We start from the raw sequence: 13,187 nt of genomic DNA on the forward strand, positions 1-13,187 counted from the left end.
ACCTGCATGAGTACAGAAGCAAAACAATCTCCGTTGCAACACCATTTAAAGCCTTAGTTCTTTGCTCTTCTCCTTTGCTGGATAAAATTTCACAATTGACGGTGAAGAATCCTGACCTGTCTTCAGTGTTTCTTCAGATTAATAGAAACCTTTGCCTGCTGCTTAATTCCAACAGTCTTTTAGTAGTAGTTTTAGATTTTATTGGTTTTTTTCAATAATTAAAGGCTTTCCATTACTTCAGTCTCAAATGTATTTCAAAGTAGTAGTTGGCCTAAGTATCTGAAAAGGGTGCTCGAGGAATCTTGTGTGGAAGGAAAACAGTTTTGTGTCATTGTCACGAGTTCTAATACTAAGTGCAAGAAACCCCAGTACTTGAATTATTTCTGTGCACCATGCAAGTGACATAAGTTTTGAGTTATGACTTTTTGACTGTTTTGACTTTTACCTCTGCTGATACCCAGAGGAAAGTCCGAGAGGAAAGATCTCATGGCTTTTTAGCTTACTAAAGCTTGAGTCAGGCAATGGAAGGAATTTATTTTTTTTATTGAATAATTTTGAAGGCTTAACTGTACCAGACAAGCAGGTGAAATGCAGCATTTCTCTTGTTTTATTTTGGAACTTGTTAGGTGCCATAAATATTTTTCAATTAATTTGTACACAAGCATCTATACTTTCTTTAAATGTATTTTTTGTAAATAGTATTTACAACTCAACATTTAGTAACATGTTTTATTGCAAAATCTTTCAAATTTAGTCCTCAATTTGTACCATTCATATTGAGATTGTCTTTTGTTTATGTATGAGTCTAGTAGTTAGAATTTATTGACTGTTACTTTTAGAGGCAGTGTTACAAAATTGTTCCTGACGTTCATTTGTGACTGTTGCTTTCTTATCTGCCTACTCCTTTCTTGAAGATAAAGTACAAAAGTAAGAATGTTTTCTTACTTTTGTTGAACAAACTAAATTCCTCTTGATTTCAGTAACTGAAAGCAGGGTGGGTTTGCCTCTTCTCCTCCCATATTCTTCTTTCTGTATTTATTTTTGTACATCAATGATAACCAACATAGTCTTCCTAGTGCCCATTTCTTCTTCTCAGGATAAGCAAGGTTATTCCAACACTTCAATGAAAAGCCTGAGGGGAGTGGGAGGGTAACTGGAAATTTCTATTTGCCTTCTAACTTTTCTAACTGGTCATACCAGTTGCTCTGTGAGACTAGTTATATATTGTAAACAGTTTGTTTTACCTGTTGTCCCCAAAATTATATTTTCTCACCACAAACCCTGAATCTCGACTCTTTTGTAAATGAAGTTGAGACCACTGTCAGCATGATGATCAGAACATTCCAAGTAACTTAAAAACTGGTAACTAAGTTTGAGGGGTATAGAATTTCACAGAGTATACGTGCTCCCTCTCTTCCCCCCCCGCCCTTCATTTTATGAAAACAAGCAACTGGAAAGGCAGAAGATTAAAATTACTGCCTATATGTGCAGCCACATGGTATTCAGTGTCAGTGGAGCCTGTATGGTCTCTTGCCTCTCAGGAAAGAAGCTGGGATTCATAAGTTGCACTGCATACAGAGCGAGATGACTTTTGAAGTGCCTTCGTGCCTCTATAGTCTGATTATTTTAAATTTTAGCCAATTATTTTAGCCTTTTTTCTTGTTCAGAGGTACTGAACTTCATCTTTTAATGACAAGAGCTACTTAAATTGTAATGTAACTATTAATTCAATCCTTTCTTCTCAAAGCTTACTGTTAATTGTATAAAGGTAAAGTGTATTCCTATTTGTGTAACCAGCCAGATTTGTTGTCACTAACCTAAAATTTAGTAGCTGAAGTGATATAGCATATAGTCAGATGCCAAGTAGTAGGTTGTATTGATTAGTGTTAGACTCAGCATGGGAGCTCCTTTAATCCTGGACAGATGCTGAGAAACCCACACTGGGCTTCAAGAGCCTTCATGTGTAGCCAGGCCAGGGCGTGTCTTTTTTCTGATAATAATGCAAAGAATTATCCAACTCTGAAGTACAGGAATTATTTTTATATTTTTGGGGGAGAATGAAAACTCTGTAAAATCCATTTCTCTATGGAAAGTTTTCAGTTACCTTAATTTAACTGGCCAGTGGCATAGAGGGAAAAACGAGCCTTTTACCGTGGCAAAAGTGTTTAGGGAAATGCACTTGGGAGCTGAAGCAGTTGACAGAAGTCTTCTGCTGTGATGATTCATTGTTCTGCAGTTTTGTCTTCTGGTACAATGTTGTTAGTAAGCTATCCATCAAAGGCTGAGCTCTGCTGCTGTAACTTGCATAAACCCAATGTGAAAAATTATCTCAAAGAATGAACAATTTAAAGTAGAAGAGCAGCAAATACAAAAAAAAAGCGCAATATGTAGCATCAAAGCTGGTGATTTAATGTGGGAAGATCTAAAATACTAAGCAGTTCTAGCTAATCATCCAGGCTACTTCCAATGCAAGTTTTCCCTCCTGCTTGCCTTTTAACCTCACTTTGAAGGCAACTTTTCCAAAACCTTTTTTCATTTTAATCTTTTTCATTTTAATTTCTCAAACTACCTGCTGTTTCTTTACACTGTCTGTGTTCCAAATATGTAGTTTGCTTCCTAATGTGTTTGATGTATTCTGCAAATGATTTTTTGTCTCTGGACTCTTAGAGAAGACATAGAAGGTATCTTCTTTCTAACGGTTTATCAATAAATAAATTTTTAAAATTATTTACTTTTAAAGGGCAGAAGTGTAATACTTTGTGATACATTTTTTCTGTACATCTCTCTAGAACTTCTTACACATCTAGAAAATGTACTGATATACTCTTAAACCATTTGTTTTTCCAGTGTCATTCTGAGTCAGAGTTTCCTTTCCACTTTTGAGTTTAGTGTCATATTCTTACCAAAGGTGATGATAAATGGGATTTTAGGATTACAAATTTTAAAACTTCAAGCTTTGGGTAACTTGACTTAATAAATTTAAAAAAAAAAAAAAATCCTCCGTGTTGCTGATGCAGAATGTATTTTCAATAAGCATGTATTTCAGTATGTATTTCTAAATTTATGTTTTATTCAAAGTGTTTTGAGAAACTGCGAGATGTGATTGATTCATTTATGCTGCCCAAAATAGAGACTCATCAGCCTTTGGGTCTGAATTGATATGAGGATACTAGGAAATGCAGATTCTTAAATTTCAAATCTGTGTTTTTACTTTATGCTAATCATAGATATTTTAAATTTTTCTGGGGAATGTGTTGAAAAAAAAAAAATTGTCAGATATTCATTTCCAAGTTTCTTAAGGAATGGTGGTTATGTATATAAATATAGGGACAGCATCTCAATGTATCAACCCTAAAAATATTGATGGATTTCGAAAAGGAAAGTTCTGGGGGTTTAGACAAAATCGGTGACTGTCACTTGGTTACTGTGCTACCATCTTGTTTGCTGATTGAACACAATGACAATAATTGTTTTGTCTTCCAAACAACTGGACAAGTGGCATAAGCAGACAAGTAGACGTAAGTAGACAGGTGGCATAAGACCTCCTGATTTTAGCTGCAGGTAGTGTAGCTTTTTCCCCTCTTACTTTCACAAGATGTTTCCTCAGTATGGCTTTGTTTTAGTCTGTGGAAAACAGGCATTTCCTGTGATTGTTGTTTTCTCAGCTACTATGCCATTACTAAAAAATAAGAAATGCAGCTTGTGAGTATATATAGGAATTTTGTAATTGGAATGTGCAGGGTAGGAAAAATTCATTAGGGTAATGAATTCACAATGTTAATTGTGAATTCATGTTAATTCATTTGACGTTAATTCACATGCAAATCACTAGGTATTGTGAAGTAGCTTTTTTTTTCTGGTAAAAAAAGGAAAAACCAGCTTGGGAAAGGGATGCAGGAGAAGCAGGAAAGGAAATAGATAGTCACAGGAAGTTGCAACTAATAGACTTCTCTACTGTGAATCACACTCTAACTTATTTCTGGTAAAACATTCTCTCAAAAACCTGTATTTAACATTTGGTGACAAAAGTGGGATGTTCACTGACAATGTGAAGGTAAATGCATTCTCTTACTTCTTTTAGAATACTTTGTCCTGCTTAGAAAATAGATTGTTTCAGGTTTTTGCCTGTTCTTGATGCAAGAATAAATGCAGAATTGCATCATCTGTTAGGGAGGAGATGTACTGTAACTTATGTGTTGTCAAACAGTGTCTCTGGTAGGTGACTGTAATAACTGAAGCACGCTTTAGTCTTTTTCTTTATTTTTTCTTTCAGTCACTTTTGCTTCCAAATTCAGAATTTAACTAGACATTCTGCCAGGCACAGACTGAAAAGGTGTTGGGTGTAAATCAAAGAGGGATTTTTCCTAAGGGAAAGGCCAGCATTCTGGCTTAGCTGAGCTATTAAGTTGGTTCTTCTTTAGCCTCGAAATTCATGATAAATACATGATAAATGTATTTATGTAGCTATGGCAAATGGAGCGTTTTGCAATTCCTTGAAAATAAGAGAAAATATTTGTCTTAGTTTTACAGCCTTTGCATTCACAATTGCATAACTGCTAGAAGTAGTATGAAGGCAAAAAAGAGACTATTTTTGTTGACTTAATTTTTTAGCTTTCTTGTGAGTACTGTAGGTTATCTGTCATATTCTGTGCTTTAAAATCCTCTCCTCTGAGGAATGTCACTGTATGTCTCTATTGCCTTTAAAGTGTGTTGTAACTGAGTGAGTGATACTGTCACATTTTTCTCCTTCAGTGTTGCCAAAATGTTTTTGAATAGCACTGATGAAAATGGGACACTAATCATTATTCACTGTGCTTTAAATTGGCAAAGCTCTACTAAGCAAAGGATGTTTTAGTACCTAAAACTTTGAAAAGTCTGTTATTTTTGAAGCAGCGTATCTAGAAATTACGTGGCTAGATATATGTGTGCAATATTTCTATAATTGTGCATGTTTTTAATAAGTGGTAGCCTAATTTCTTAACAGGTTGATTTTATTTGCTTTAGATAAACTCATGTAGTAATAGAACCCTTATATGTAATGATAATCAAATTCTCTGGTTTTCATCTTTTAATGAGCGTTAAAGATTGTCAAATAAATTCTGTAGTAGTTCTGATTTTTAAATTATTACTATTCTGCTCTTCTCCAACAGGAAGGAACTGGAGACCTTCAAAGGTAAATTCTATTTTTATTTTCTATTTCAATGTTTGCAAGTGTTACAGTAATTCTTGTATTAAGTGAAACTAGTAAGGAACTGTTGCACTTCTACATTTTACAGTGTTAATTTTATGTGAACCCAACAGGCTGTTTAGTTTTCAGTTTATCTCTTCTTGCTGCTGTTTTCTTTGGGGGAGTCATAGGTGTAGGAAGAACACAGATAGTTTGTTGCCTTATCTAGGTTTCAGAGATTGTGTGCCTAATTCAAGCCTTTCCCTTGGTGTTCAATTTTGGAAGTTAAGGGCTTTGTCTTCAACTATTTGATGTCTTTTCTAGCATGAATATATTTTTGACACATGTCACAGCATGTTACTTGTTTGATTTTTGTCTGGCTATTTCTAGTACTATGTTATCAGACAAATATAATTTTTGTAGCTCAACATGATGATATATACAAATATTTGTCCAAAATATGATGTAATGGCTGGAAACTCTGTCATGCTTATTGCTTTTTCTGTGATACATAGATGGAACATATTACCATTTTCAGTAAATCTTAAATTCAGGTTTACCTACTGATGTTAATGTTTAATCAGCTTGAGAAACTTCTGTTATCTTTTTCTTTGGTCGGGATGTGACTAACTTTGTGACTAATCTTTATGAGAGTGAAGTCAGGTACTTGAGTTGTGTCAATCAGTTGCCTCTTGAAATTGAAAGAAGAGAGGGAAATTTCTTTCAGCTACATTCCTCTTTGCCTTTTGAATTCATTAGTATCTCATCTTTGTGATGCTAAAAAAGGAAAATAATAAAGCTACATTAACAGATGAGCAACACAGATTATGAAAAATGTCACTTTACCTGTAGCTTACCATAACAACCCTTTTCTTGATTGATTTGACAACTTTCAACACAGACTAGCTCAATGTAAAACCAAAGATAATGTGAAACTCATTCTATTCCTAAGCAAGACAGCTGCTTTCTAGTACCTGATGCTTTGAGGATAGCGAATCCTGGGGTTTTTATTTGTATTGATTAGCTGTTTTAAGGTGGTGGGGTTTTTTGTTTGTTAGTTAATTTGTTTTGGGGGTTGATGTTTTGTTTGTTTGTTTGTTTTTGGAAGCCAGGAGAATGGTTTCCATTATTTGTCTCTTGGCTTCTTGTTATTTTAATAGGGATTTTAACTTTATTTGACAGTAAGTATTTTACAGAGACTATTCTTTTGATGGAAGAGAAAGGTGTTAGTTACGTGCTATTGAAATAATAATTATTGAAAATGAAAAATTATTGAAATTTATATCAAACTAAGCAGCTGGTTCTGTAATGGGTACAGAAGCATACAGATTTCCAATACTATTATGAAGGACTTGTCTTGGTAGCCAAGAGAAGGCTAGAAAAAAAAAAGAGTGACAAATGTTTGAAGTTGTTTAAACATCTGTCAGCCTGTTTTCTGTGCGTTTCTTACAATGGACAAGCTTGTACCTGACAGAAGAGAGAGGAGTAATAGCTAAGAAAATTTGAAGAATGGTCTTGTCGAGCAAGTCAAAATTCTTTCTATAAGATGACAACGAGAAGGTTTAAAATAAACAATAGATTCAGTGTTTTGACTTTGGCAACAACTTTCACTGTCTTGCCTGACATTTCCCAGGAAATTGAGATTAAACTACTAAAAAACAGGTGCGTGGTTGATTGAAGACGCATGCTTGCAGGAAATGTTTTTGTGTTTCTGGCTTATTAAGTTGTTCCTTCTCAGATCTGATGCTGCTTGGAATTTTTGTTAACCTGGATTGAACTAGAGGTGTTCATTAGATTGGCTTCAGTCAGGTTTTTTTTGGCCTTTTGGACCTTACATCGATGTCTGAGTATCTAGCATGTATTTCATCAGCTCACGGGAAACAGGGAGAGTAGGAAATTCTTAGTCATGAGGGATTCATGATTACACAGTGACAGATGTTTGGGTTCTGCAGCAGCTTTGCTTAATCTAACTGGTGGCTCCTTCTTGTGTTTTCTCTTTCAAGCTTCTTCCAAGGCTCACTAGATTTGGGCATAAAATGATCTGTCACTTGGTTTGCTTTAGTTTTGGTTGATGAAACACGCTAAAATAACTTGGTGTATGTCTGTAGAAATCCTGTCACAGAGGAGGGAGAAGGCAGCAGCAAGGTCAGGCACAGTGTGTCTCTGTTTAAAATGTAACACAGTAATCTAAAAAGCAAATGCTTCTAGGGGTACATTACTTAACTCATTTGAAGGTTTTGGTGAGGAAGTATTAGTGCCATTATATAAAGCTTTTATGGTAAGAGCTTATCTTGCTCATTACTCTGGTTTGTTGTCTTCATCAGCATTCCGTTCACTAAATACCCAGCTCAGGGGTCTAGGAAAGAAGAACTGTTTAAAATACCTTTACATACACTTGTGTCTTTCAATGCATGTGCCCTTGGAAGCATTGTACAGTAAGCTATGTTTTAATGGAAAAAACCAGAAATGCCATTTTTTATAATAGTAACTTGTTATTTGGAAATCTGAATACCATATGCTGAAAAGTAACGACATCCATATTAAGGGTGGTAAATGTCTTGCATAAAAATATATTTCATAAAGATAGAAGTTCCTTCTATCTGAATATGCAGAAATTAAAATACCACTAAAATATTCCTCAAATATGTTCGCTTGAGAGGTTAAAAGAGGGTTGTATGCACATTTTTCAGTGTCCAGATATAACTCTCACATTTACCAGTGCTGAGTTCTTATGCCTTGCTCAGGGTAGAAAGTGAGTTTTACTGGAATGAAGGAACTGAATGGTCTAGTCTAAGGTTCAAAATAGCACAGCAGTAGGAACTTGAATTCAGTGATACATCCCATCAGTTGCACAATGAATACAGAAAAAATGCTAATTAGATGTCGGGACTGACAATGAGAATACAAGTCTGACTCACAAGACAGGTGGGCAGCTTCACAGGCCTCTCAGATCTGGTTTTTTTTTTTTTTTTCCTCTGGAGTTTCGAGTATATATAAATAGATACAGATACAGAGTTGTAGTCTGTAAATTTGTGAAATCTTCAAATGTCTGTAACCTTATAAACATTTTAATTGCGTTGCATATGCCTACTATTTACTTATCTTAATATTGAAACAAAATCAACCTTCGCATAACCAAAAAACAGAGTTGTTTCTGGTTTCATTTAGAACTTCCCACTGTGTGCTAAGGTATAAAGTGGTAATTCATTGACCTTACGAGTATATTCTTTGGGGATACCAGGTGTCATCGAGACGGGGCTCTAACACTTGTTTGCAACACTGAAAAGTATTGGGAATCCTCTAACGTGTTGGTGTTACTACCTTTAAGGAGCATGAAATAAGTAGGTAATACTATTCTAAGAAATAATTGGGTTTGTATTTGTCAATGGAAATACTCTTAGAATTTGTTTGTGCCATTTTCAGGTTGGTATTGTAGGTACCAATTCTCTTTCATTGTGAGAAGTAGATTTTACTTTTCTTCCTTTTGCTTTAAGACTTATTTTTTACAGACATTCTCCTTTGTTGTTTGCTGCACCCACAGTGTGTTGGGGCAGGACAAACCTCTCCAGGAACTCTTCTTTCAATGCAATGGTTTTCTATTACAATGTAATTGCAATTGATTATTACTTAGTAATCTGTGATGCTGAGAAAGTGAGGGTTATAAGCTTTGCTTCTTTATATTAAAGATCTCTCTCTGAAGAAGGCCGAGAATGTGTGTGTGATGTTACTGTTGATGCTGCTTCAGCACTGGCATTTGTACACCTGAAGTGTGAGTGTGCACTAGGACAGAACATCTCTAAGTTTGTGCAGTCCATTTATTTTTCTTTGTAGTACTTCATCTTTCAGAGATCTTTGTGTAAAAGATGGTGGGTTTATGAATGGAAACATTGGTATGCCATATGGAGTAGCCTGCAAGTTTCTTCTGAATGTGCATTAATTTCAGTCTTTGGAGAACTGCTTGCAGGAGCAGGTCTATGCTCTGTGCTGTCCTGTCCTGTCTGAGACTTATAAAGTTGCTAAAAAAAGGAGTTCTGTTGTGGAGCTTGGCGATTGCTTGCAATAGTAATTTTAGTTGATACTTGTGTAAGTGTGTATTTGATTCTAGTATTTGGTAAATTGTACTCTTGCATGGTTTAGAAAGGGTGTGTATCATTTTCATTTTACAGCTGAGAAACTAGAAATTAGATAACAACTATGTGGTTATTTTCTCCTGATACTTGAAAGCTAGGGCATTTATGACTGCACTGAGATTTGAAATCATTCCACCATCTTTCTAGACACATGGTTCCATTTTTAATTTTTTTTTCCTTTTTTTGATTTAACCTTACTGTAGTTTCAGTGCATCCAGAGTTGTGTAGGCAATAGTTACAGGATACTGTTAATCTCATTAGAAAATGGAAGGCTGAAGCAGATAATGAGGTAGGCAATCAGCAGTGAGATAGTGAGGGGAAAAAAATAAAAGTTATAAAAGTAGTAGAATTGCACAATGGTAATAACAAATGCTCTTGAGTTTACTTCAGAAATAGAAGTTTACTTCTAGTTTATCTAAATGGGAACTGTATACATGATAGATTTAAAAATTGCTTCTGAGAGTCTCTTTTTATTAAAAGTTTAGGATGCAGTGTTTTGAATTAATTTCTAGAAAGAAAACTAAAGCACTAGAGGCCATTTAGAAATCATCAGCACAGCACTTTTGGACAATGGAAGGTCCCAGAAACTTTGTAAGGGCAAATATGCACATGGCTTTGGCTACTGAGTCATGCATATTTCTAAGCTTTAACAGGATTACTTTCATTCAAGCTCAGGGAAACAGGTCATATGACTATTTTCAGCACTTCTGTTTACAATACAACAAAATATGTTCTCAGCCTTTTGAATCAGAGATCTCTCCCGAACAAATCCTGATAAGTTTTAAAAGCTTTATCAAAATACTCTTTGAAAAGGTGACCACTGAAGTAAAGAGATGTTTGTTTCTTGCTTTTCCCTTCAAGGTTAAGTCATTGGGTCACATTTGGTATGCAGATCTTTTGTCATCCCTGTTCATGCATCTAAGAAGCCTCTGTTGAAATTGCAGTTTTCCAGTCCTTTTATCAGGAGCTTAAATATGTTTATATCTGGACTTTAATTTCCTGACTTTCACTGTTCCCTCTAAGAGCAGAGTATTTGGGGCAGTCTGTTGGCTCCGTTTCTTTGTTCTCCATTTTTTGACATCTATTCTCTTCAACAACTGGTATGTCAAACTGTTTTTTTTTTTTTTTTCTTCCAGTGCAGGGATCCTCTTTATTGTGCTCTATTCTGATGGCTGTCAAAATAAAAAACTTCTTTCTGCTTTTTGTACTGCCTTCCAGATGCGTGGGTAATATGCAACGGAGATCTTTACAGCTCGTGGTTGACAAAGCTCATACATTCCATGATGGAGCTGTTCTTAAAGCTGAGCTGTAATTTTGAGCACATAATCCTCTGTGTTTCTTCTGAGCGAGAGTAAGGTGACATTGTGGTAGAAATTTGTACGAGCGACATGGAGTTTGTTTACTTTAACATTTCCAAATATACTACCCCAAAACCTGTAACTTAGGAACATCCAAGGAGTTTCCTTACTGTGAAGTATTTTTTCTTGGCAAGTTGTGCCCATGATCAAGTTGTTTAGCAGTAGGAGTTCTAATTTAATTCTCATATTTTTTTATTTTTGCATTTCAATGGCTCATTTGAATAGGGGAGGGATGCTGTCTTTGGTTGTTTGGGTGCATCTTCCAAAACATGCTGTGGGAGATAGGCAGTGTTTTTGCTAGGAGTGTTTCCTGATAGTTTTAGAATTTATTTAGGTGACCACGTTCCAGAACTTCGATGTTTAAACCGCATAGCGCGGACAACTCTTATTTTGGCATACCAGAAAAAAATTGGGAAGCAATTACTTAGTTCTATTGTAATAAAGCTAAGATGGAATTAAAATTTCAGGGTTATATTCAGATTTCAGGGATTTTCATAATTATTTTACTATGATCTGAAAATATTCTGATAGATTTTTAGTTAATGATGTGCTTTACTAGCTCCTTTCCCACCCAGGTTATGGAATGAGAGCCTCGCAGCTTTGGATGTTCTGTATTGTCTGTGTCAAGAGTTGACCAAGACTTCATATTATGATAACCATTCTCTTGAGAATGGAAGAGTTTGAAACTTGGGCACTTCCAGTCAAACCTCAAGTGAAATGCAAATAAGTTTAACTGCTTAAGTCTTCCATTATAGTGTAATAGGATGAAACAGATGGAGAAGGAAACCGAAGTGTCCTTAGAGCTACCTTGCTTTTGATTTTGCTTTTTGTGTTTTCAAGTTTGCAGACTCTTGCCTCTGTTTAACTCTCAGGACACGTTTTTGAAGTTTCTAGGTTTGTATCTAGCTATTTGTAACTTCTGTTCTCTTTCCTTGAAATAGGCCTTCAAGTCAAACTATTAAAAAAAAATTATTTTTTTTTTAAATGCTTTAAATAGAGTAATTTAAGAAACATTTAGTCTTGGCCTTGCTGGTTTCAGTCCTCCACAGTAATTACTGAATCTTTATAAATCTGAGCAGGTATTGCCACCACTGAGATGTATAAGCTTTCAAATTTACATTTCTGTAGCCCGCAGGTAGATGATGCTGATTTGCACATGTCTGGTTCTATTTGGCCAAGTTATCAGACCTAATGGCATACTTTCAGAACTCGTTCCATGTGTGAATACATACTTAAGAACAGTGTAAGTTTTTAATTTTCTGTGTAGGCAGAGACCACACGGGATAAGGCACAAAAGCAATTGCTTGCCTCTTGCTGACCTTGTAAACAGGACTTCTTTCTCAACTGGCAGCGCTGTTGTATTGAGCACTAAGTGTAGTTGAAAATTTATTAGCTGCCTTTGACAAGACAATAAAACATTTGCTGGATTAAGTGTTATGACTGGGAGTGAAACAAACTATAATGGATAGCATATTGTGTATGCATTTATTCTGCAGATGACTTAAATTTGTTACCTAATTACTTAATGTTGACAGGCATCAACTCTTCAGGACAGGCTATTTTCTATACGAGGAGTAGAATGTACATTTCAATGGAAGAAAAAAAAGGGGTTTTTTAGTGTATTTCAGATGTAGAAACAAAATTATCTACAGTTCTATCTTCAATCACTACATCAGAAAGGCATTTTCCATTATGCTTTGCCAAAAGGAGGGCTGCATTTTCAACTGACTTAGTCATGGAATGGTTTGGGTTGGAAGGGATGTTAAAAGTCATCTAGTTCCAAACCCCCTGCCAGGTCGGAATGCCACTCACTAGACCAGGTTGCTCAGGGCCCCATCCAACCTGGCCTTGAACACTTCCAGCGATGGGGCATCCACAACTTCTCTGGGCAGCCTGTTCCAGTGCCTCACCACCCTCAGAGTGAAGAGTATCTTCCTAACATCTAATCTAAACCTGGTCTCTTGCAGGGTAAATCCATTCCCTCTTGTTCTGTCACTGTCTGCCTGTATAAAAAGTCACTCTCCATTTTATAAACCCCTTTAAGGTACTGGAATGCTGCAGTGAGGTCTCCCTGAGGGCTTCTATTCCCCAGGCTGAACAACCCCAGCTCTTAATAACCTGATATGACGGAGAATCATTTTCCCTTTGCTCATTTTTTATTAGTTTTCAACTGGTGAGGGAAAAAGAGCTTTTGTGGTAGTGGCTGTACAGGCTTGGGTGGATCTTAGTGATAGAATGGCATCTCTTACTAAGGTGGTTATATATTGGAAATAGGTCTGAATTTTCAAAGCTGTAAATAAAGGAAGTCTGAAGTTTAGAAAAGGATGCTATAGAGATACCAGGTTATTTATGGACAAACTAGATAATCAGATTTCCTTGGAAAAATTTTGTGTGCCCTTGTAACTCAACTGATCAAAGATAGGTTTGGGTTTTGTAAAATCTCCTACCCCAAAATACTTCTGGTTTAATTATTTAAATGCTTTTTTTATTATTTTTGTTTGTTGGCTATATGTTATTGTGGCTATAATGTTA

The 13,187-nt window shown here is 35.7% G+C and overlaps 1 protein-coding gene across 1 annotated transcript in view; it reads left to right on the plus strand.

The window, feature by feature from the left end:
• The window catches only part of DTNBP1 (dystrobrevin binding protein 1), a 54,244-nt gene that overhangs the window by 7,728 nt on the left and 33,329 nt on the right, over positions 1-13,187 (plus strand). Inside the window, exon 2 of the mRNA XM_027887943.1 lies at positions 5,151-5,173. Coding sequence (XP_027743744.1) covers positions 5,151-5,173 — 23 coding nt within the window. The remainder of the gene's footprint in view (positions 1-5,150; positions 5,174-13,187) is intronic.

Source organism: Empidonax traillii, unplaced genomic scaffold (assembly GCF_003031625.1).
Source record: "Empidonax traillii isolate 1590-97213 ecotype Southwest subspecies unplaced genomic scaffold, ASM303162v1 scaffold225:size1387458, whole genome shotgun sequence".
Taxonomy (NCBI): Eukaryota; Metazoa; Chordata; class Aves; order Passeriformes; family Tyrannidae; genus Empidonax; species Empidonax traillii.